This window comes from Oncorhynchus keta, chromosome 10, assembly GCF_023373465.1.
Source record: "Oncorhynchus keta strain PuntledgeMale-10-30-2019 chromosome 10, Oket_V2, whole genome shotgun sequence".
NCBI lineage: Eukaryota > Metazoa > Chordata > Actinopteri > Salmoniformes > Salmonidae > Oncorhynchus > Oncorhynchus keta.
The window spans coordinates 73,272,517-73,298,747 of NC_068430.1; the positions used below are offsets into that span (position 1 = coordinate 73,272,517).

General features: G+C 44.2%; 1 protein-coding gene, 1 long non-coding RNA gene and 1 pseudogene across 21 annotated transcripts; 1 reads left to right on the forward strand and 2 right to left on the reverse strand.

Moving 5' to 3' along the window:
* Positions 1 to 320: 320 nt before the first annotated feature.
* On the reverse strand, positions 321 to 11,220 carry LOC118375364 (filaggrin-2-like; annotated as a pseudogene).
* A 9,552-nt stretch (positions 11,221 to 20,772) lies between these two features.
* LOC127932333 (uncharacterized) lies at positions 20,773 to 22,660 on the forward strand. Of its 20 annotated transcripts, XR_008144874.1 has the most exons (7): positions 21,067 to 21,215; positions 21,299 to 21,386; positions 21,430 to 21,517; positions 21,583 to 21,670; positions 21,716 to 21,935; positions 21,980 to 22,067; positions 22,112 to 22,660. It is a non-coding gene; the product is annotated as an uncharacterized LOC127932333 (long non-coding RNA). The 20 variants fall into 20 exon arrangements; XR_008144863.1 differs by adding an exon at positions 20,773 to 21,039 and having other exon boundaries at positions 21,172 to 21,259; positions 21,716 to 22,660; XR_008144862.1 differs by having other exon boundaries at positions 21,716 to 22,067.
* A 433-nt stretch (positions 22,661 to 23,093) lies between these two features.
* On the reverse strand, positions 23,094 to 25,680 carry LOC127931928 (uncharacterized). Its single transcript, XM_052526082.1, has 3 exons — positions 25,445 to 25,680; positions 23,423 to 24,504; positions 23,094 to 23,372 (listed from the first exon to the last, which is right to left on the reverse strand). The coding sequence occupies exons 2-3, from the start codon at positions 24,389 to 24,391 to the stop codon at positions 23,094 to 23,096; spliced, it is 1,248 nt and encodes a 415-aa protein (XP_052382042.1). The 5' UTR covers positions 24,392 to 24,504; positions 25,445 to 25,680.
* Positions 25,681 to 26,231: the final 551 nt, after the last annotated feature.

Sequence of the window (26,231 nt, forward strand, 5' to 3'; positions counted from 1 at the left end):
ATATTTATGTTTCAGAGTTGTAGCTGTGTTTACAGGAGTACAGGACAGAGTTGTAATGATCAGTGTGTTCTGTGCTAAGATGTGTCCTGTAATAAATCATATTTTGGGGAGTTTTCTACATGTTTATGTTTTATATGTCATATAATATATGTCTACTATTAAACTGCATAAGTCAGCTGCCAACTTGATTTAAATATTTTTTCCCCCTCAATTTCACCGGTGTTCCATTTATGACCATTTTATCATGTGTGTGAATTATGTTTCACCATTAGACCAGAAAGAGCACAACAAAAGTTAAAGAAAATCACACGAAACAATACTTTTAATTTATGTTTTTTCAACATCCTTTTATTTTTCAATGTTTTCAATCTTTCAACAATCAGAATGAGTTGTTGTCATTATAACCATTGCATTACCCATTTCTGGAAAATCCATTTCCTGAACCATCCGGCAAACCACAAACGTTGAACAATATCACAGAGTACAAATGTCAAGGGATCGGGACATGGGTAAAATACATACATTACAGTATCACAATCAGGAAGATACAAGGGGACGGAGAAAAACACACAATAACCCCCAAAAGAACTGAATCAAATAGAAAATAATAATCAAATAATAATAATAACAGTATCCAAGAGAGATAGAGAACTATACATTTATACAGAACGGCCAGTAGGCAGGCACGTGGATGTGAGACATTTAACTAGTACAGCCTGTATGATCCACAGCTGATAAAGCAACTCAATGTAAAGGCCAAGATTGGGGATTGGTTCTTTTGACCTATGAAAAGTAGAGGCACCTTTGAGTGAGAAGAGAGTCGTTTCCCCCATTGCGTCTCAAGTGCAATTACTACTTGATTCCTATGATCAGTAAGTCTAATGAATTGAGAATTTGTTGCGCTCTGGATTGCAATGTGCTTTTGTATTCATGGTTTTACCATTCAAAACGTGTAGTGTGTCGTCTTGTGATATGTTCGTAACTGGCCTTAACAGGGGCTTTGTGTGTGTGTGTGTGTGTGTGTGTGTGTGTGTGTGTGTGTGTGTGTGTGTGTGTGTGTGTGTGTGTGTGTGAGAGGTCAGTAAAAGGTCAATTGATGGTAGGTTGCTCCAGGCATTTGCTAGTGACATGGAATCTAAAAGAAAGAGTTTCTTTCAGCGGTGGTTCATGCAGACATTTTTTAAGAAAACAACTTGAGGCATTTCATTGACATTGAGAACGGACTGTACAAAAACTTTCTCACAAGGACAAGCTGATAGCTTCTCTTTTTCCACTTCCATTTCTCCTTTTTATTTTTTGTTGTTTTTCATTTTTTTCTTTGGAAAATATATTTAAATATATGTACATTTTATATATCACAGTTATTTACAATCCAAGTGCTTGAAAAATGATTAGGTGTCCTATTCTGCATAAAGCAGGGATAGGTGTTTAGGGAGTAATGGAAACTGGTACAGCTGTTTTGTTGGTGGGGAGGAAGAATGGAACTCATTGTCAGGGGGGTTGGACGTGTTTCTTTGGTCATGGGAATGTTCCCAGAATGCCTTACCACCCACAAAGCAATTGGCCACTTGAGAGTTCAAACCAGAGCCTGAAAACAGCCTTCCATTTTAACGTTCATTCTAACCTTCCATTGTGATGTTTGTCTTTTCCCGAAGGAAAGAAAATGTGAGTTCCATCCATTCCCCTCATTCTTTTCACTCCACCACATTTGCTGAACCAATAAGTGATCTATTATTATCATTGTTCATGGATTGGATAAATGGATGGAGTGAGGGAAGGGTCCATATAAAAACATGGCGACACAGTGAACCAAATCTTTTGAATCTGTCTGTGGTGATTGTGAACATCACTTTGACTGTCCTTGTTATTATTATCATCATCATCGAAGAAGAGTGTCTGTTGGCATAGTGGTAGGTGAAAAGGAGCGAGACACCTGATGATGAAGCAAAACTGAGGTTGGTTGTTGTTCGCAGTATCTCAAAGAGTCTTTGATGCTGCCCTTTTTCACACCTCTTATTCTTCCTCCCTGCGCTGGATCCCTTTTTGCATTCCTTCCACACCTCCTCTCTTTCTCTTGCTTCCCTCTGCTAGCAGAATTCTGACTCGTTCCCTGCCTCTTTGTTTTCCCCATTGCTATGGCCGCCATGTTGGTGGTTGCTAGGCAGGGCCAGGTAGGGATGCTGGGGATGAGAGGGCGGGGGGGATGTGGAGGAGGCGGGGCTTCTGTTTGGCACCTCCCCCTGATTGGACAGCGCTCTGTATTTCAGGCGGAGCTTGTGGGGCAGGTAGGTGGCCTGATCGTCTCCACTCTGACTCTGTGGCACCGACATCTGTGATGTCGCCCTCTGGTTGTAGCTTCCGACCTCGGAAGAGGAAGATGATGGTGACTCGTCATCGCTAGTGGAACCACCTTCTTTGTCTGAGCTCCTTTGATCACCATCACTGGACGAAGTGTCTTTCCCAGAGTGGGACTCAGTGTAAAGCCCTCTCCCGGCCCTGGGGCCGCCCCTCGTAAGTGAGCACTGGGGGCTCCTCCTCATCCAGGGTACTGAGATAGGCGTTGTTGATGTGGTGCTGGTTGGAGGAGTGGCTTGACTTGTTGCCTGCTTCTCTACTGTGGTGGAGGAGCTCTGGGGCGAATCCTTCCTTGTGGCCGCCATCTTGGGTCTGATAAGGGCTGTACTGGCTTCTCTGTGTCTCCTGATGTCTTTGCTGCTCCTCGCGGGCTCGGTACCTTTGGACCTCCTCTGTGATGGTCTCTGTGTTCTCAGACTGTCTGCTTTGTTGGACCTGGGACTGTTGTTGTTCCATGTCCTCTGCTTGCCTCTGGTTCTGGCTCTCCATATAGGAGGAGCTGGGGGAGCGGTACATCTGTATCACACTCCTCTGGGCTGGGGCCGCTACCTGCTGGGGTGCTGGGCTGGCAGACTCCTGGCGGGAGTTGTTCTGGTGGTTGTGGTGGAAGTCCATGGCACAGTCGGCCTCTTGGGACCTGTGTTGGTGGCCACCGTTGAAGGAGATCCCAGTGGGGAGACCAGCATCCATGTCAGTGTCGTTGGACTCCATCTTGATCTCATAGCCCATGGGCTCAGGGCTGGAAGAGTCGTCAGACATGCACCCGTCGGAGAGGGATCCTCTTGGGGAGTATTTTGGGAGTGGGGTGTGGCGTTCCCCTCTGGTGGACTGTTCTGCTTCGGACGAGTCGGAGTTCAGCAGAGTGTTACCACAGGCACTGGAGTACCCGCTACTGGAGAAGTAGGGGTGACCAGCACTGGACTGTCCGTTTCCGCTGTTGGAGAGCTGCTGGCTCTTCTCCATGTAGGAAGCAGTGCTGATGAGGCCGAAGCGAAGCTTCAGCTGCAGGAGTTCCGTCTTCAGACGGCTGTTCTCATCATTCAGCGCCATCACACGGTTCTCCAGCACCATGTCATTCATCCTCCTCTTCTCTCTGGAACGCTTGGCCGCCTCGTTGTTCTTGCGCCGCTTCTCCCAGTAGGAGGCGTCCTTCTTTTCGTCGGAGATGAACTCCCGCTTGCGACGGCTGGACATGCTGTTCTTTGAGCCGCCTTTGGTCTGGCGGCGTGGGACGTCATCGTCACCGGGTCTGGGAGACAGTGGCGGGAGGCTCTCGCTGTAGTTAGAGTATGAGTCTATGTCCAGGTCGTTGTTGTTGTTGGGGAGATGCAAAGTGAAGATTCAGGCTTTCCATTGTTGAGTCCTTTTGACCAGATTGGTGATCTGGCATTAAGGCCAAATGGGGGTAAGGGAGAGGACGAAAGTTAGCTGGAGAGAGAACTTATTTTTATTAGCTTTCTCTTTAAGTCGCAGGATCTGCAAAAAACTTGGGGTGATGTATTTGTGCTTCTCTAAGGCTGAACCTCATTGGTTAAATTACATGACAAAGTTTTGTGAAATGTGAGATTCAAAGTTGGTTCTTCTGTGTTCTTTGAAGTCTCTAGGATGCAGAAGTGAAGTAGGTCAGTTGGTCTCCTGGAAGACTTTTTCTTGTAGGCTGGGATCGCTCACGAGGAAACACACTATAGAAAGAGAGAGAATAAGAGAGAGAACATTCATTAGTTACCATAAATACTATGCCTTCCCACTGTGACATACATTAGGCATTCAATGTATTTCAATGTTACTGTACAGTGGTGATGATCGAGACAGAACCTACAGTCCTAGAAACTCATGATGTGATTAGTTCAGGGTATTCTGGAGTTCACATGACTTCATAACTGCGATTCTGACACTTGATCCAAACTGCAATGGAGCTGCCATCACTCATACACTGGCATGTCACCATTTGCTTGTGCCCAGAAAGTCTACGAGCTACTATGACATAATCATAACATTATGTAAGAAAATGTTTCATCTTGGATTTGAATCTGAACATTCCTTTTGATCACCTTACACAATCCCTCATACTCAAAAGGACTTTCCTTTGCTAGACGTAACCCTTATTGGAGTTCTGTGGGGGAGAAGGCGGGGTATTGAGGTGGGCCAGCCTGGGGGTATACAGAGAGGGAGGGTGAGTAAGGCAGCAGCACGACCGGTACCCTTCCCACTCCACTCACAGGAATATAGGTCAACTCTGCTCAGAAGGCTGCTAGGCGGCAGGTAGCCTAGTGGTTCGAGCGTTGGGCCAGTAACCGAAAGGTTGCTGGATTGAATCCCCGAGCTGACAAGGTAAAAAAATCTGTCTATCTGCACCTGAATAAGGCAGTTAACCCACTGTTCCCCGGTAGACTGTCATTACAAGTAAGAATTTGTTCTTAACTCACTTGCCAAGTTAAATAAAGGTTAAATACAATAAAACAAATAAGCGGGTTGTGCAGGTAAGGGAGGTTCTGAGCTGCAGTGTCTAAAGCGCTCTCTGTACAGTGTTGTGTAACAGCGCTGCACCAGACAGTCACATAAGAGGGCCAGTCTGACCTAGTGCCAGGGCTGTGGTTACTGAGCGACGGGCATTCAGGGAGGGAGAAAGGGAAGGAGCGCAAACCATCTATGTATCGACCTCCAATAATGTCCCTCTATAACCTTTATCAGTTGCCAGGTGGGATATTTTTTAAATGTAGCTATGAGGTCACATTGGTCTCTTATGGCACAATTGTCTACAATAATCCATCAAAGAGGTCAACTCAAAGAATCACTAACTTGTGACGTATTGTTGTGTCATAACAGTGGGCTGATGTCCTGAAGCTGACATATGACTTGTTATTCAACTGGCTGTGATTCCCCAACGGCACCAGAGGAGAGAGCCAAGGTCTCTTTTCCTTTATAAAATGCCAGCTAGAGAGCCTGCCAGGTATTACACAACCACAGTTAGTTAGTATGTATCGAGTGCATTCTGTGCCCCTACCGACGGGAAACATTGCTCAACATCCCCTTTTCTCACAAGTCACCAACATCGGTCGGTGGTGTTGCTGCATAAGCAGTTCAGTTGACTCATCGAGATGTTACATAACGTAAATGCGCTAATTCTAGATCTGTTGCGCTGATGATTCAGAGACATTAATTATGCATCACTTAACAGGGCAGTGTGTCCTATCTAGATGTTCTATTTCTCCACTAGAAAAACACATCTGCGAGGAATCAACGTAATAATCTATCTAGGTCATTACTGTGTTACAATTACTAGTTAATTATTTTTTTCTGAAGCAACTCCCTGAGCCAACAAGACTGCATCAGTCAAAACATTGACAGAGTCCGTTGCCGTTTGTGATTCTGATAACAGATCAAACAGAGCGCTGAGGTAATCATGATGGCCTGTTCTGATTGGTTGCTGTCTTATTGATTCAAATTTTAGTCAAACAGGAAAACCTGTAGATCAGTAACAGAAGCTTTTGGTCAGATATTGTTATCTTATCTTATCTCTTTTTCTATAGATTCAAAATTGTTTCTAATGTTAGATATTTAATCTGTTAATTTCTGGTCTTTGCTACCACTATCAGCTCAAGTAAGACTAAATAAGGTCTGGATTTATTTTTGGGATCTGATCTAAAGCTGTCTCTACTCTGTCTGTCACTGACACACTAACTGAACTCAGCCCAAGTAGAGTACTTTCTAGCCACTTCATTTGGCTATAGAGCTTGTCTGGGTTACACAACCTGACCTAGTATCAACCTCATCATAACAACCTGACCTAGTCTCAACCTCGTCATAACAACCTGACCTAGTCTCAACCTCATCATAACAACCTGACCTAGTCTCAACCTCGTCATAACAACCTGACCTAGTATCAACCTCATCATAACAACCTGACCTAGTCTCAACCTCGTCATAATAACCTGACCTAGTATCAACCTCATCATAACAACCTGACCTAGTCTCAACCTCATCATAACAACCTGACCTAGTCTCAACCTCATCATAACAACCTGACCTAGTATCAACCTCATCATAACAACCTGACCTAGTCTCAACCTCATCATAACAACCTGACCTAGTCTCAACCTCATCATAACAACCTGACCTAGTCTCAACCTCATCATAACAACCTGACCTAGTATCAACCTCATCATAACAACCTGACCTAGTCTCAACCTCATCATAACAACCTGACCTAGTCTCAACCTCATCATAACAACCTGACCTAGTCTCAACCTCATCATAACAACCTGACCTAGTCTCAACCTCATCATAACAACCTGACCTAGTCTCAACCTCATCATAACAACCTGACCTAGTCTCAACCTCATCATAACAACCTGACCTAGTCTCAACCTCGTCATAACAACCTGACCTAGTCTCAACTTCATAACAATATAGATCTAGTCTCAACCTCATCATAACAACTTGACCTAGCTTCAACCTCATCATAACAATCTAGAGTATGACCATTTTATGACATAATAATACTAGTTTACAGTATATCGTTCTCACAGTGGCAGCTCCCTTCCTCCTTTCCCTCATTTGCATAATAGTTTTAGTGGTTACACCTTCCAGGACACATTTCTCTGTCTTTTTTTCACAGTGAGAGACAGCCAAATAGGAATTCCCTCCTATTTTGCTCTGCTGTCTTTCTTTCCCCCAAAGAATCACCACAGCCACCACATGAGCCATCTCTTTCTCTGTCTCGGTTTTGGTTTTCGCCCAGACACAATACTAGAGGGTGTAGTATGTTTTAGAAACAAAGTAGCGAGGGAAAACAGAAAACTAGAATGTCAGGAATGTCACAATGTTTCCACTCATCGATCAAAAGAAGGGAGAGAGAGAGCGCGCCATTGCGTGTCCCACTGACCTAAAAACGGAGCGCTGCGCATTTTCCTCTACCTCATTGATATGGTACTGGTACTCCCTGTATATTAAAGCTTCATTCTTGTGTATTTTATTCCTTGTGTTTTTTTATTACTCTGCATCGTTGGGAAAGGGCTCATAAGTAAGCATTTCATGGTAAAGTTCTATCCGGTGCACGTGACAAATAAATGTGATTTGATTTAAACAGAGCTTGCTCTCTGCCTTTGACTGCGTGCCATAAAATAGGTAAATAGAGCTGGAGAGGGAGGAAAATGGATAGGGGGAGGGATTACAGAGCGCTCTAAAAATAGAGTGATAGAGAAGGGGTATTGGGGAGGAAGGCTGACGAGAAGGGCTTAGATGAATTCAATTGGTGGACACGACATTAAAGGAATTTTACAGACACTGCGGTACGTTGTAAAAAAACATTTTTTTTTTTTTAATTGAAGAGCCTACGTCAGCAGCGCAAAATCGGATTATAAAACCCCTGGTGATTGATACGCAACACGAATTCCTGGATACTCTATTTGACACCGAGGGGGGTCTCTATGCTACTCTATCTCTATGCAGACGATAAATAGCATGCATTAGATACTTTAAAAAATAAGCATTGACGTCAGAAGGCACACACCCATGTTCCATGTCAAAATCCGACATATTTCATAGAGCTGTGAGGACCGGGCTGATGTGCTAGTGTTCTGAATGTCATTGTGACAAGTTTACAAAGCAGAGCTTGCCTAATGCTGAAATATTAGCCACACCTACAGGTCACACACTGGAGGTCAGAGTGAGTATATTTTAGAGGTTGAATTCTCTCTGTAATATTGAGGTAAATACTGGATGATAAAGCTAAATTATCATTCCAAAGGGATAATACAAAGAAAAAAGCATTGAAGATTTTCAAAAGCCAGAATCTCCTTGCTTCCCACACAATTATCAAGCTGTAGGAATGACTCACTCACAGCTAGGATTTCACCACCAGCGAGTTTAGCTGGAGGGAGATGTTAAAGACGGATGGGAAATGTTAGCACAGCCAAAGCCGCTCTCAGGCGTTTCACCATCACCTTGACCCCCAAAGGCAAGACTGAGTAATGCAAAGCATCCCTTTTCCCCTCCATCTCCAAGACATGATGAGCCACCCACATAAATGGACATGTGGTGGAGAGGCCGGTCAGGGCGCCTCCATTTTAGGTTCTGGCTTTGTCTTCTAAGAAAAGGCACCTAGAATCTAGGGAGACATTCCAGGTCAACTCTGAGTTCTATATAAGCATGTCGTCCTCTCTGTCACATGGGCTTGGGGACTAGGCTACCCCCTTGTTTTCCATCTGCAACTAGGGAAATGCACGTTATTTATGTTCCATTTTTCTAATCAATGTTCTTATCAAACATCTCTAATCCCTCTACCACTTCCTACCCATAAAGAGCTGTAATACTGCAACATGGACTTCTGCTCTCTATTCACTTGCAATAAAATGAGGGGTGTTGTTTGCTAGGTGTAAGTCCAAGCATCCTTCAAGGTTATAGCCTAGATTAAAGTACCCTAAAAGTGACTTCACTATCGGGCAGCCAAAGTGTTCAGCTGCTTCAGATTCCACAGAGGCTAAATCTAAGAGTGGCAGGAGTCAGCTAAGTACTACGAGCCCCAACACGTTTGCCTTCTAGTCTTTTTTTTATATATGGCCAGCTTGTACCAGGTAGGGACACACTTAATCAGAATTCGCTCAAAGAGGCTGTGTGGCAAAGCCAAAGAAACACCCTCCTGATTATGTTTCATGTCACAGTGAACCGAGTTGCAGACCAAAATGTAGCTCTGAGTCTTTCCACACATCCTGCTTTCCTCCAGTCTGAGTTAGACTGGTTTGACCAATATTCACATTGGGAAAGAAAGGCTGTTCTGTAAACAGACCAACTGGCAGCAGCCTAAAAGGCTTGGTGACTGCAGCTCTGCCGACGGAGGGGTTTCCCTCTATTGCATCATGTCCTGGAGTTGGACAACTCAACACACACAAGCCCTGTTTTGGGTTATTATCTTAATTATGCAATAGAGCTCGTCCCATTAAGATCCCATGGGAACAAGCAACTTTATATACTGGCAGAAAATACCGGAATTATACCACCTGGTATAATTGGTGTAATTACACCTAAATAGGATTTGAGTGTTTTGTTTGAGTACAGATTTCGCAAGAAATATATAAAAGTCAAATATAGTTGTACTGACTGGGAGATGACTGTAACGCATTCTGCTTAGGCTATGGGAAATCATGTACAGGCTAGTGTTAAACATTAAACATATGGCCGGTGAAAACCTCAGGGCACAAGTCGAGATTGGCAACACCTGCTTTTACTTTGCAACAGGTCAATTAAATACAAATACCTCTAGATTAAAAAAAAAATGGAGAAAAAAATGAAAAAAGAAATACATGTGATATTCCTAATTGTTAAATATCAAGGCACATGCTTGCAGATCTTTGTCTATGAATTAATTCTGCAAACTTTCCCCCAGCCCTCATGAAAGACCATGATTCTATTCATTCTCCTCCTCTCATTCTACTGCGTAGCTTGCTAGTGCATAGCTATTATGTCATATGCCATACCACCCCTCAGCCCCCCTCAAAATAACTCTATGGACTGCTTATAGATGTGTAATAACATGATTATAACTATCCTTTGTGCCAAAATTCCATGACATCTAGTTTTGACCAAATATTTATCACATAAAATGACTAATGGCATAGAATGGATGCAAACGCAAGACTTATACCTAGTAATCGCTCTTCTTCCAAGTTCCAGAGAAAAGCTACACGTTACGGCCGAACATCCTCGACAGGCACATGGAATGTCTGAGGGTCTGACTTACAACACGACAAAAAGGAGGTCACCGATAGGAACGAAATCAATAATGACGAACTTGCCTGCACCAATAGACAATTTATTGCACTGAAATAAAAAAGAATGTTCTATTCGTTTTCAGTATACTTTGCCTATAATTAACCTACCTGTATATTATTAGACTTATCAAGGCTAATAATGACAACTTCGTAAATAAAATATAGGTCACACACCTGCTATTTAGATTTAGCAACATATCAATAAAACAAATATTTTTAAGTAAAGAAATAAAAAAGGTGTTTTAAACTACAATAACTACAGACAATGTTCTTCACAGCAAGAGGCCACCCCCCAAAACGGTTTGATTTTCCAATCTATTGCACAGTGGATTTACTACCCATCCATTGAACAAATACCATGAGGGAAAAAACGCCCGACCTGACATTGAGCGCATTGAGCAATGTGAATCGGCTTCTCTTTACAACAACATCCACCACTTTACAATACAGTGCCTTGATTAAAACTGAGAATGTTCCAAGCTTGAGAAATATACAGTATGAATGAATAATTGGGAAAGGGAACTGGTTTAAAATAAACCACAATGACTACAAATAAGTCAAAGTCACACATACAGTGGCTGTCTACCGGTAGGGGCGAGTCGCCCGCATGTGAACAATACCCATACCTAAAAGCATAATGAGAATCTGAATCCGCAACAGTGGTGCACTTTTAAACAAATATCAAATTCTAAATTATTTGTTATCCAGCATTCAAACCAATCGAACATTTCCGCACAGAATTAAGCACATCAATAGGACTCCAACGCACCTTTACGAACAAGTGACGTGTCTCCGGCAAAAAAATGCACAATGCCGGACACAAAGCAATCGCTTTCCGCAGTTGAAGTTGGCTCGTATCCTCTATTTCTTTCAACAGAAATGGTCAAATAGCTAGATGTTTCATTTGTCTGAGAGAATAAAACAAGCGCTCGGGAGCAGCTCTAGCTCCTCTTACTTGCTCTGAGGTCAGTCTGTCTGGTTGTAGCTTACTAGAAGCAGTGTCTCCCCCTTTTGCATTGAGTCCCGACTGTTATGTTGGGCGCTTGCTCCAGTTTCTCTCCCTCTCCCCTCTAGAATGTGTGTTAGTGGGTCAGTGGTTGCGTAACAGCTCATAGGCTGCCTCGTCACGTCTTTTTTGTTGGCGCGCGCGCTCCCTGTTTGCACCCATGGTACTGATCCCTATTGCTTCGACCTGATGCAACACAATTTGGCAGGACCGGGCCACCGGACTAGTAGTATCTGAATTGACTAGCGCCAGACAGAATCAGAATGAGATTTCGGGCAAAGATTTGGTTAGGTTGCCCAAAGGGCGAGGTGAAGGCAAATAGCCTAAAGCTTGTTTAGCCTACCTGTGCATGTGTATGTACACGTTTTATTATACTTGTAAGTACCAGAAGTCCTTATAAGAATAGTAAACCAACAAAAATTCAGAGAAGTGAGGCCATTTTGCTTTACTTGCAAAAATGATTTTAGGTTTAGGGTTTAAAGTTAGAATTAGGGTTGGGCAAAGGCTGGCTTTTTCAAGCAGAAATTTGCATCCTGCAGCTCTAACTCCAAAAAGTTTTGGGACACTGTAAAGTCCATGGAGAACAAGAGCACCTCCTCCCAGCTGCCCGCTGCACTGAGGCTAGGTGACACGTCACCACCGATAAATCCATGATAATCGAACATTTCAATAAGCATTTCTCAACGGCTGGCCATGCCTTCCTCCTGGCTACTCTAACCCCGGTCAACAGCCCCCCTACTCGCCCAAGCCTCCCCAGCTTCTCCTTCACCCAAATCCAGATAGCAGATGTTCTGAAAGAGCTGCAAATCCTGGACCCGTACAAATCAGCTAGGCTAGACAACCTGGACCCTCTCTTTCTAAAAGTAACCGCCATTGTTGCAACCCCTATTACCAGCCTGTTCAACCTCTCTTTCGTAACGTCCGAGATCCCTAAAGATTGGAAAGCTGCCGCAGTCATCCCCTCTTCAAAGGGGGTGACACCCTAGACCCAAACTGTTACAGACCTATATCCATCCTGCCCTGCCTATCTAAAGTCTTCGAAAGCCAAGTTAATAAAGAGATCACTGACCATTTTGAATACCACCCTACCTTCTCCCCTGTGCAGTCCGGTTTCCGAGCCGGTCACGGATGCACCTCAGCCACACTCAAGGTACTAAATGATATCATAACCGCCATCGATAAAAGACAGTACTGTGCAGCCGTCTTCATCGACCTGGCCAAGGCTTTCGACTCTGTCAATCACCGCATTCTTATCGGCAGACTCAATAGCCTTGGTTTTTCTAATGACTGCCTCGCCTGATTCACCAACTACTTTGCAGACAGAGTTCAGTGTGTCAAATCAGAAGGCATGTTGCCTAAACCTCTGGCCGTCTCTATGGGGGTACCACAGGGTTCAATTCTCGGGCCGACTCTTTTCTCTTGTATATATCAATGACTTAGCTCTTGCTGCAGGCGATTCCCTGATCCACCTCTACGGAGACGACACCATTCTGTATACTTCTAGCCCTTCCTTGGACACTGTTCTATCTAACCTCCAAACGAGCTTCAATGCCATACAACACTCCTTCTGTGGCCTCCAACTGCTCTTAAACGCAAGTAAAACCAAATGCATGCTTTTCAACTGTTCGCTGCCCGCACCTGCCCGCCCGACGAGCATCACCACCCTGGACGGTTCCGACCTAGAATATGTGGACAACTATAAATACCTAGGTGTCTGGTTAGACTGTAAACTCTCCTTCCAGACTCATATTAAACATCTCCAATCCAAAATCAAATCTAGAATCGGCTTTCTATTTCGCAACAAAGCCTCCTTCACTCACGCTGCCAAACTTACCCTACCGATGCTTACCAATCCTCGACTTCAGCGATGTCATCTACGAAATAGCTTCCAATACTCTACTCAGGAAACTGAATGCAGTCTATCACAGTGCCATCCGTTTTGTTACCAAATCATCTTATACCACCCACCACTGCGACTTGAATGCTTTAGTCGGCTGGCCCTCGCTACATATTCATCGCCAGACCCACTGGCTCCAGGTCATCTATAAGTCTATGCTAGGTAAAGCTCCGCCTTATCTCAGTTCACTGGTCACGATAACAACACCCACCCGTAGTACACGTTCCAGCAGGTATATCTCACTGGTCATCCCCAATGCCAACACTTAATTTGGCCTCCTTTCCTTCCAGTTCTCTGCTGCCAGTGACTGGAACGAATTGCAGAAATCGCTGAAGCTGGAGACTTATATTTCCTTCACCAACTTTAAACATCAGCTATCTGAGCAGCTAACCGATCGCTGCAGCTGTACATAGTCCATCCAATCTACCTACCTCATCCCCATACTGTTTTTATTTTATTTACTTTTCAGCTCTTTTGCACACCAGTATCTCTACTTGCACATCATCATCTGCTCATTTATCACTCCAGTGTTAATCTGCTAAATTGTAATTATTATCCTATGGCCTGTTTATTGCCTACCTCCTCATGCCTTTTGCACACACTGTATATAGACTTTCTTTTTTCTACTGTGTCATTGACTTGTTTATTGTGTTATTGGCTTGTTTATTGTTTACTCCATGTGTAACTCTGTGTTGTCTGTGTCACACTGCTTTGCTTTATCTTGGCCAGGTCGCAGTTGTAAATGAGAACTTGTTCTCAGCTAGCCTACCTGGTTAAATAAAGGTGAAATATATATATATATTTTTTTAATCAGCCTCATCACACAATTTATTGCACAACTAAAATGACATCACAGTTACAACCTGCTATTAAATTCAAGGTTGCGTTCCAAATGGCACCCTATTCATTCCCTATATAGTGCAAAACATTTTAACCCATAGGGCTCTGGTCAAAAAAGGTGCACTACATAGGGAACAGGGTGGGTGCATTGGGATGCAGCCCAAGTCATTTTTCATAGCAAAAGCACTCAGGGCGAGAGAGAGATATATTGTATAAGAAAAACAAAGTGTTTATCCCAATTCAGCTCGCTTCAATATACATTCAAACTAAACTCATCAATCACAATGGGCATGAGTGTTCAAATAAATCACTCTAGATAAAATAATAAATCAAAAATCCTAACTTCGTCCTATTAGGTGATGTGTTACATCTTAAACATGTATAATCATTTACTCAAAATGATGCTTATAGCCATGTCATTAAAATCTGTTTTTATGTATATGCTTCCCCCTATTGAAGGTTATATATAGCATCACAAACTTCTACCTTCTTGGATATATACAGTTGAAGTCATAAGTTTACATAAACTTAGGCTGGACTGATTAAAGATCGTTTTCATCCACTCCCCAAATTTCTTGTTTACAAACTATAGTTTTGGCAAGTCAGTTAGGACATCTACTTTGTCCATGGCACAAGTCATTTTTCCAACAATTGTTTACAGACAGATTATTTCAATTATAATTCATTGTATCACAATTCCAGTGGTTCAGAGTTTACATACACAAAGTTGACCGTGCCTTTAAACAGCTTGGAAAAAATTATGTCATGGCTTTAGAAGCTTCTTGATAGGCTAATTGACATAATTTGAGTCAATTGAAGGTGTACCTGTGGATGTATTTCAAAGCCTACCTTCAAACTCAGTGCCTCTTTGCTTGATCATGGGAAAATCAAAAGAAATCAGCCGAGACATCAGAAGACATGGGACATGGGTCCTTGGGAGCAATTTCAAAACGCCCGAAGGTAGTTCATCTGTACAAACAATAGTATGCAAGTATAAACACCTTGGGACCACGCAGCCGTCATACAACTCAAGAAGGAGACGCGTTCTGTCTCCTAGAGATGAACGTACTTTGGTGCGAAAAGTGCAAATCAATCACAGAACAACAGCAAAAGACCTTGTGAAGATGCTGGAGGAAACAGGTACACAAGTATCTATATCCACAGTAAAACGAGTCCTATATCGATATAACCTGAAAGGCCGCTCAGAAAGGAAGAAGCCACTGCTCCAAAACCAAGACATTAAGAACACCTGCTCTTTCCATGACATAGACTGACCAGGTGAAAGCTATGCTCCCTTATTGATGTCACTTGTTAAATCCAATTCAATCAGTGAAGATAAATGGGAGGAGACAGGTTAAAGACGGATTTTTAAGCATTGAGACAATTGAGACATGGATTGTGTATGAATGCCATTCAGAGGGTGAATTGGCAAGACAAAATATTTAAGTGCTTTTTAAACGGGGTATGGTAGGAGGTGCCAGGCGTACCTGTTCGAAAGTGTCAAGAACTGCAACGCTGCTGGGTTTTCACACTCAACAGTTTCTCTTGTGTATCAAGGAAGGTGTTCCTAATATTTTGTACACTCAATGTAGATTTGGCTCGCAAGGACTCTCATTTGGATTACATAGGCAACATAACGATTGAGCCCTGATGCTCCGTTTTATGTCATAACGTCCCTGAAGCTCTGTTTTATGTCATAACGATTGAGCCCTGAAGCTCCGTTTTATGTCATAACGATTGAGCCCTGAAGCTGTTTTATGTCATAACGATTGAGCCCTGATGCGTTTTATGTCATAACGATTGAGCCCTGAAGCTCCGTTTTGTCATAACGATTGAGCCCTGATGCATTTATGTCATAACGATTGAGCCCTGAAGCTCTGTTTTATGTCATAACGATTGAGCCCTGAAGCTCCGTTTTATGTCATAACGATTGAGCCCTGAAGCTCCGTTTTATGTCATAACGATTGAGCCCTGATGCTCCGTTTTATATCATAACGATTGAGCCCTGAAACTCAGTTTTATGCCATAAGACAATCTGTTTCCAAGGCGATTTTTGTAACAACATCAAGAACCTCTCTGGATGTCCATGGTGATAGATAACTATAGTCAAGGACAGCTTCAGTTATTCTATTGGCACCCTGAATGGGTTTTTATTCTCGGTCCGTAGTGTTTTCTCTATTGTATCATAGAGCAGGCCTGCCATTCAGAATGACCTTGGAGATAAGAACATAACAGCCAATGGAGAAAGCAATGATGTTGTTTTCAATGGAAGAAGGTTATCACACATTTAATAGAAGTGGTTATTCTCTCACATTTTCTCTAATACAATACTGCTGTCCCTTTGATCTCCCATTTCAGAGATATAAAAATGGGGGGAAATGGAATCACTTCTTATCATATTGCTTTTGAGCATTTTTGGATATATGGAACTATATTGAGAACTGACCTGTTGCACTACAAGGGTGAAAGACACATGAACATAAAGAAATCCTGTTCTCCATAGACGTCAAGCATCAAATGGTTTTGAGGACCCTAGGCTGTTGTCTTCACTTATTTATGCTTATTACTTGATGCCTATCACACACACACACATCACACACACACACACACACACACACACACACACACACACACACACACACACACACACACACACACACACACACACACACACACACACACACACACACACACACACACACACACACACACACACACACACACACACACACACACACACACACACACACACACACACACAATGTCATTCTTCAATCTAATGGTAAGCTCTTCATTGCCTCCAATAAACCTCCGACAAGTAGTGTTGAGGAGAGTGAGTTTCTATCTCTGTAAGACAAAAGAGGAAAGGCCATAAAGTGGGAATAGTATCATTACTAGTGTCAGTAGAGTGTTTAATCCGTTGAACTTTATGGACTGTAGCATTGGTCAGCTCATGGTTTACTCCAACGCCCTCTGTGCTGGTTAGTCATCTTTCTTATTAACCCTACACACACAGAGAGAAGAGAGACGGGTATCTTACAGTAGATCTGATTCTATAGTCCAATATTCTGTTGGAATCCATCCAATTCAATGCCAATTCAAATGCTTTTTCTTGCCACTTTTTTAGTGTGCGTATGTTCATTAAAACAGTGTCAAACCTGGAGTCAAATGTTTTCACAGTGTTACATAATTTCTTTTACATATGCCACGGAGAAGCCCCTTTGGAAACATGGAATAAAGGAATCAATTGGAAAGGATTAAGAAGGAACAGATTCATATACATCCCTTCTTCCACCCCCTTTTCTTCCATCCCCCTCTCCTTCTTCTCATCCCCTCTCCTTCTCTCTCCTCTCCTTCCCTCCCCTCTCTTTGTTACCACACCACCGTCAGTCAGACAATCTTGGGGAGACGTTGACCTTAAACTTGTAGCTCCTACCCCCTCTACTCCGACAACAACCACCCAACCCCAACGCACTCCCCCAGAGCTGCGTCTGCTGCACAGTGTTCCCTTGGCAACCGTCATAGCCAGCGTCTGCCTAGCAACCAGCAACCAGACTGTCTGTATGGTCTATGGATTATCGGAATGGGGGTTGGTTGTAGACTAGACTAGAGGGAGGGGTGTTGGGGACTGGGGTAGAGTAGACAAAACAACTGATGTGTATCTATTGGGCTATTCAGTGTTATTGTTAGGCAGGCGGGGAGGAAACAGACCGAGGTAGACTCAGTGAACTGGGGGTTACCATGTATGGAGTCCATACCTGTCAAAAACAATATCTGAGGTGTCTCACTCACACTCTCCATGTTATCGGCAGTTATCTCACACATTTTTTTAAAGAGTGAAAAAGGAAAGATGAGAGAAAAGGAACCAGAATATTAACATAATAAACCTACGCCAGGAAATATGTTAAATATGTAGGAAATACTTTAAATACGTCTAAGTAACCAGGCTCACTACTGGAACGATAAGGACTGGTGTGGCATGAGGCTGTAGAGAGTCTACTACTGGAACGATAAGGACTGGTGTGGCATGAGGCTGTAGAGAGTCTACTACTGGAACGATAAGGACTGGTGTGGCATGAGGCTGTAGAGAGTCTACTACTGGAACGATAAGGACTGGTGTGGCATGAGGCTGTAGAGAGTCTACTACTGGAACGATAAGGACTGGTGTGGCATGAGGCTGTAGAGAGTCTACTACTGGAACGATAAGGGCTGGTGTGGCATGAGGCTGTAGAGAGTCTACTACTGGAACGATAAGGACTGGTGTGGCATGAGGCTGTAGAGAGTCTACTACTGGAACGATAAGGACTGGTGTGGCATGAGGCTGTAGAGAGTCTACTACTGGAACGATAAGGACTGGTGTGGCATGAGGCTGTAGAGAGTCTACTACTGGAACGATAAGGACTGGTGTGGCATGAGGCTGTAGAGAGTCTACTACTGGAACTATAAGGACTGGTGTGGCATGAGGCTGTAGAGAGTCTACTACTGGAACTATAAGGACTGGTGTGGCATGAGGCTGTAGAGAGTCTACTACTGGAACGATAAGGACTGGTGTGGCATAAGGCTGTAGTGAGTCTACTACTGGAACTATAAGGACTGGTGTGGCATGAGGCTGTAGAGAGTCTACTACTGGAACGATAAGGACTGGTGTGGCATGAGGCTGTAGTGAGTCTACTACTGGAACGATAAGGACTGGTGTGGCATGAGGCTGTAGTGAGTCTACTACTGGAACGATAAGGACTGGTGTGGCATGAGGCTGTAGAGAGTCTACTACTGGAACGATAAGGACTGGTGTGGCATGAGGCTGTAGTGAGTCTACTACTGGAACGATAAGGACTGGTGTGGCATGAGGCTGTAGAGAGTCTACTACTGGAACGATAAGGACTGGTGTGGCATGAGGCTGTAGAGAGTCTACTACTGGAACGATAAGGACTGGTGTGGCATGAGGCTGTAGTGAGTCTACTACTGGAACGATAAGGACTGGTGTGGCATGAGGCTGTAGAGAGTCTACTACTGGAACGATAAGGACTGGTGTGGCATGAGGCTGTAGAGAGTCTACTACTGGAACGATAAGGACTGGTGTGGCATGAGGCTGTAGAGAGTCTACTACTGGAACGATAAGGACTGGTGTGGCATGAGGCTGTAGAGAGTCTACTACTGGAACGATAAGGACTGGTGTGGAAACGGATATTTCTGCTGTGGGTGAAGCGTTCAGCTACAGAGAGTGCCGGATGCCACCTGGTGTTGGGTTTTGATCATTGAAGAACAACAGCTTCCAGACCTGTTCTGTATGTATCTCTGAATATCACCGAGCCAGTAGTGAACAGTTAGCATCTCTTGATCTAGTCTTCTACACTATCATCATATCTCCTGTATTAGCGTCTCTCCCCTCCCTCCTTTGACTTCCCTATTTCTATCTACTCTTCTTCTCTCTATACCCCTCCTTTCCTCTCCTTCTTTCTTCTCTAAGTCTTTCTTTCTCTCTGTCCCATTCATATTCAGGTCCAGAAGTGCTTCCTGACATGGGCCAATCAATATCCTGTCCTCTCCTTGAAGCTTAAAATGCTGCTGACGTCTGTCTCCTGTGTGTGTGTGTGTGTGTGTGTGTGTGTGTGTGTGTGTGTGTGTGTGTGTGTGTGTGTGTGTGTGTGTGTGTGTGTGTGTGTGTGTGTGTGTGTGTGTGTGTGTGTGTGTGTGTGTGTGTGTGTGTGTGGCTACTGCTGACGTGGTACATATGAGTCACTCAGAGACCCACTCTCTCCCCCCATCCCATCCCCATCACTGAACAGAGAGGGAGGCCTAGATTATGCCCCAATCTCAATTTTTATCCATTTTATTGTAACACATTTGCACTGCCCGTAATTTACCTTCATGTAAATATTGTAGAGATGCATTGTATCTACAGAACCCCTCCTTTTCCCCCTTTAACGCCTTGCTCTGTTCAGCTGTGTGCACTGCCGTGTCGTGCTAGTGACCCTTAGTGCATCACAGAGCTGCAGAGAGTGAGGGAGGGGAGAGAGAGGGATGGGAATGGAGGGAGGAGAGGGAGTAAGAAGAGAGAGAGGGGGAGATAGAGAGGAGGGAGGTAAAGAGAGGTAGAGGGAGAAAGAAATCACCCGTTCATCATTGGTGAGAGAGAGCGAGAGAGAGAGAGAGAGGAGAGAGAGAGAGAGAGAGAGAGAGAGAGAGAGAGAGAGAGAGAGAGAGAGAGAGAGAGAGAGAGAGAGAGAGAGAGAGAGAGAGAGAGACAGAGAGAGAGAGAGAGAGAGAGAGAGAGAGAGAGAGAGAGAGAGAGAGAGAGACAGAGAGAGATGCAAGGCCTCTGTAGACCACTGGGGACCCTGCCTGTCTCATTAGGTTCAAGCACGCAAACAGTAGTGTATATATAGAGGGTTGGAAAAGAGCACCATTAAAGTCTATCACTGATGCAGAAAACACGAGCTGGGTGGGTATACTACTACATATATTTATAGTGGATGAGGATATTTCCCTCCATTACAATGTAAAGCACTTAAACACTTCAGTTGGAAAGGTGGTCTGTGTATACTGTGAATCCATTTAGATCAGCTGTTTAGTGATGTATTTTGTGTTGGTGAACCTTTATAATTTATGATTTTAGCACAGTAGAAACACAGTGGTTTGTTCGGGAACACATCCTGTTTTCTTTTTTACTCTCTATCTCCATCCCTCATATGACTCACTGGAGACGACTCGTCATGTGCTGCGAGAACCCTTCATAGGAGTGTGTGGGGTCGTAACCACGTGTACGAGGCTACTAGTAACTTCAGACCCGTTGCATTAATAAGAGAATAGTGGATGTGAGACGACCGGTGGAAGACACACGTAATAAAGTATCATAAATGTGTATTAGTCACGTAATAGAAACTCATAGACACAAAACACTGATTAGGAAAAACTGTTTATTTATTGACGTACATGTACAGTATATCACATTACTTACAGTTGAAATGAAAAAATATGTACATAGAATCTGTTATTATGATATTTTTTTAGCCAAACCGTTTAAGACAAACTGTGTAGAAACAAACAGAGGCGAGGGATACCATGTCCTACAGCAGCAGGGTCATCAGACATGTAACGCAATAATACAAACAGAATGGGTTCACAAATGATCCATCTCTGACATCAGTGTGTGAACCGCTGCATGTACTCAGGTTTACCAGTGTACTCCAGTGTGTGAACCGCTGCATGTACTCAGGTTTACCAGTGTACTCCAGTGTGTGAACCGCTGCATGTACTCAGGTTTACCAGTGTACTCCAGTGTGTGAACCGCTGCATGTACTCAGGTTTACCAGTGTACTCCAGTGTGTGAACCGCTGCATGTACTCAGGTTTACCAGTGTAATCCAGCATGTGTACCGCTGCATGTACTCAGGTTTACCAGTGTACAGTGTGTGAAGCTGCATGTACTCAGGTTTACCAGTGTACTCCAGTGTGTGAACCGCTGCATGTACTCAGGTTTACCAGTGTACTCCAGTGTGTGCACCGCTGCATGTACTCAGGTTTACCAGTGTACTCCAGTGTGTGACCGCTGCATGTACTCAGGTTTACCAGTGTACTCCAGTGTGTGAACCGCTGCATGTACTCAGGTTTACCAGTGTACTCCAGTGTGTGAACCGCTGCATGTACTCAGGTTTACCAGTGTACTCCAGTGTGTGAACCAGTGGTGTACCAGTGTAATCCGCTGCATGTACTCAGGTTTACCAGTGTACTCCAGTGTGTGAACCGCTGCATGTACTCAGGTTTACCAGTGTACTCCAGTGTGTGAACCGCTGCATGTACTCAGGTTTACCAGTGTACTCCAGTGTGTGTCACCGCTGCATGTACTCAGGTTTACCAGTGTACTCCAGCGTGTGTACCGCTGCATGTACTCAGGTTTACCAGTGTACTCCAGCGTGTGTACCGCTGCATGTACTCAGGTTTACCAGTGTACTCCAGCGTGTGCACCGCTGCATGTACTCAGGTTTACCAGTGTACTCCAGTGTGTGTACCGCTGCATGTACTCAGGTTTACCAGTGTACTCCAGCGTGTGTACCGCTGCATGTACTCAGGTTTACCAGTGTACTCCAGTGTGTGCACCGCTGCATGTACTCAGGTTTACCAGTGTACTCCAGTGTGTGCACCGCTGCATGTACTCAGGTTTACCAGTGTACTCCAGTGTGTGAACCGCTGCATGTACTCAGGTTTACCAGTGTACTCCAGTGTGTGCACCGCTGCATGTACTCAGGTTTACCAGTGTACTCCAGTGTGTTAAGACCTGTTCAATTAAAGTCTCTAAAGAAAGAATGTGAAACTGTATCAAAGACACAGGCCAGATCAGTGTACAACAACAAAAATGTATTTCAGATATCATACGAACAAGTATGAAAATGTATGCACTCGCATACTGTAAGTCGCCCTGGATAAGAGTGTCTTCTAAATGACTCAAAATATAAATACAAAAAATGTGTATCATATAAGTTACCCATAAATGCTGTTTTATAGTACTGTGAATCAAACAGAGTATCCTGAAGTATTGCTTTTGACTGCTGATTGCTATTGTAACTGGTACTTCCTGTGCTGGTGTGCTTTTATAGTGGTGAAGGCCACTGTATCGTCGTATCTGGAGAATGTGTTATTGAAGTAGTTTTCAGGTTGTCATGTGGTTCGCTCAGCTTCTTCACACTTGATGTAGCTGTTTGCTGGAGATCAATGGAGCGGCAGGTAGCTTAGTGGTTTGAGCGTTGGGCCAGTCACCAAAAGGTTGCTAGATCAAATCCCTGAGCTGACAAGGTAAAAAAAAATGTTGTTCTGCCCCTGAATAAGGCAGTTAACCCACCGTTCCTAGGCCGTCATTGTAAATAAGAATGAGTTTTTAACTGACTTTTTCAACAAATGGGCAGTGCTGCCTGTGAGTTCAAATCAAAAGACACTGTGAAAGTCAATGTTCAGCTGTGTGAAGGTCAATGTTCAGCTTAGACACTGTGAAAGTCAAGTTCAGTTTAGACACTGTGAAAGTCAAGTTCAGCTTAGACACTGTGAAAGTCAAGTTCAGCTTAGACACTGTGAAAGTAGACAAGTCCAGCTTAGACACTGTGAAAGTCATTGTTCAGGTTGAAGTGAAGTAACTTTCTTTGAGTCTATACCCCTTTATCTCTCTGTTGCTCTTCTCTGTATGTAAATGTAAAAATGTGTGTTAAGGTGAGGTTGTGAGTGTGTTCAACCTGACCTCAGACCAGTTTGGAGAGCAGCTGCTGAGAGAACAGCTTCTTGAGCTGGGCCACCTCCTGCGATAGAGAGCTGAGCTGGGATTTGAGGGTGCCATTCTCCGCCACATACTGGGAGTCTGTGGTAGTGGTGGGGCTGTGTGCAGACCCTCCAGAGGGGGAGTAGTGGTGCTGCTGATCATGCCCAGCACGGGCCTCCTCACTGGGCCATGCAGCCTGGCCCTCTCCCCCTATGACTGTACCATCCAGCCTGGCTCCTCTGGGTGTTTGGTCCGACTGTAGCTACGGGAAAGGGCGTTTACTATTAGGGGACCTTGCTGGTATCTCCACACCTTCGCTACCTCCACCGGGGTTTTGAAGCGGAGTTTGTGTGGTAGGCTAGAGTCCTGCCTGCCGTGGTACTGTCCTTCTGCCTCCAGGGAGGCGCGAGGCTCATAACGCCCCTGTTCCTCTACCGTTCTGGGGGATGTTCGGCTGTGGTCCCCTAGTCCGTCGTCAAAGAACACAGGGCTGCCCACGTTGGAGCTTCCAGGAGAGAAACCAGAGTCCTCGGATATACTACTGCCCACGTCACGCCCTGCTGGCAGCCCAGTTCCCCTCACCTCGTATGAGGATGAGTGGTGGGGATGGTGGTGGGAGGTGGTGGCGGGGGTGTTATGGGGGTAGGAACCATCATCGTGGGGTAGGTAGTACCTCGGTTCAAGATGTTTGGGTGGAGGCACGGACAGCGGCATTATGGCTATGTCGGAGTTGTCCTTGACTAGGCCAAAGCGGAACTTGAAGGCCAGGAGTTCGGCCCTTAGTCGGGCGTTCTCCTCCAACAACCCCAGAACCCTCGTCTCCAGGACCATGTCATTGGCACGTCGTTTCTCACGCGACCGTTTCGCCGCCTCGTTGTTCTTCTTCCTCTTATCCCAGTAGCCGTCGTCCTTCTTCTCATCGGGAGTGAACTCGCGTTTGCGGCGCAGAGCACTGTTGCTATCGTCAAAGTCATCCTCACCGTCATTGTTAGAGATAGCATTAGCGTTGGTATGGTTAGCGGTGGCGGCTAGGCTTTCTTTCCGCTTCAGGGCATTGGTGCAGCCCAGGAGGGAACGGGCTAGCTGGCTGCTGGAGGTCAGGATGGAGACCGCCTCGTCAGTGAAGGACATTGCCTCGCTCAGAGGCCTCGGGTCCAGGCCTTCCAGTCCCAACAGATGGGAGGGACCACTAGACAAATCCTGGAGGACGCTACTGGTGGGTCTAGTATGGTATTTCATGCTTGGATAGCCCTGGTGTGATCGGGTAATTGCCAAACTCATAGATTGTGTGCTTGAGTTTCGTTTAATAGCTCACTTAAGAAATACACTCTCTGGTTGTTTTGATAATGACTGCTGGCTCCGAGTGACTGTGATTCACGTTGCAATGCCACCATCTAGTGGACAGAGAGAGAAAAGGCAACGAGGAGGTTAGTGAGATTTGAGTAAACCTTATGTAAGTTCAACACAATGTTATATCATTCTGTCACAGCTCCAAACATTCCTGTAGTGTACAGTGTCCTGAACAGATGCACATAGATGATTAACACGCACATATTTCTCATTATGAAAAACATCCCGGGACAATTCCATTTTGCGACATGGTAGAAGGATATCAGCAAATTGAGGATGAAAGTAAGTTGCTAATTTGTGCAGAATATTCTATCCTATAATATTATATTATTTCTATGTTGACTATACAGTTATATGCAATACATTCCTGAATGTTTTATTGGGATGAGAGAATTTTCACATTTTCACTCGTCTATAATTGAAGCCTATAATAAAGCTTCTATAGGCTATAACAGAGGTTGTGTAATGGAATCCAGTGAACTTTCTGTCAATTCAACAGTACCTGAATACTGTAGTTTTCACAGCAACAGTCGTTTAACAACTATTTGCTCCCACACACAGTCTGAACATGTTGAATTAAGTGCACCCACTGAGAAGGAAGCCCCAAGGCGTGTCATCATTTCCTCGCGTTACGCAACGTTACAGAGAGGAACATTACAGTACATGCACTTATTTATGCACGATTTTACCCGACGTCCCCGAGAAACAGCACTGGCGGATGAGAACCGCGGTAGCATGCGCAGGATAACTCAGAATCGAACAAGGGAGTCGATAAACGTGATCTGGTTTTGATATGCTGCATAGTGCCTACTCCTAACTTTAGACAACACTTCTTTATCAACCACTTTGTATATTTTCCGTATCCATCTTAAATAACTAGTTCAGCACCACACACAATACAATGTTCTTAAAAAACACATTTTAGTCACATTTCTATATAACATAATAAATCAACATTTTCTTTTCCATTTGAGATGAGGTTACCTCTCAGTGAAATAGCCCGATTAAGTTCCTCTTCTTCATGTGAATCTCCTCCAAAGTGTTATTAGAAAGACGGTATATGCTCAATAGATTGGATGATAGGGCGCGTCTCTCCCAGTTCGCTTCGCGCTTGTTTCTGCTCAGCGAACACTGCCGCTACTCATAGGTTCAACTTGGTTTGTCTCCTCACCTCGCCTGAACCCGCGTCCTCGGCCTATAGAATAGAACCACCACCAATGGAACGCAAAGCAGCCTCCCATTCGGCCTCGAGCCAATGGCCCATTTAGTCACAGCAGGGCGAGCCTATCCGCTTTCAGCTGCTACGCGTCACATACTATTTTTCTCACCCCAATCCACCTCTCCCTTGCTCTCTCTCTCTCTCTCCCTGATTTTCGACCATGTTTTCAACATCTTTGATCAAATTACTGTATGTTAATGTCTCCAAATAAGTTGCAAATCCAGTCCACCATCTCTCCAAATATCAATTTGCAAGACTTTGACTGATAATATGCGAAATAATTTGATTAAATACCTACATGTATGACAGAATGGGTTGGATTCTGGTTTTACAGATACAGATGTCTCATGCTGTCTGTTCATACACCTCCAATCCCCCATGTTGATTGACCTGAGAGCTCTCTCAGTTGTCTTGGCTACCTTAGTTGAATTCACTGACTGTGAATGTAGTTGTCTTTGCTACCTTAGTTGAATTCACTGACTGTGAATGTAGTTGTCTTGGCTACCTTAGTTGAATTCACTGACTGTGAATGTAGTTGTCTTTGCTACCTTA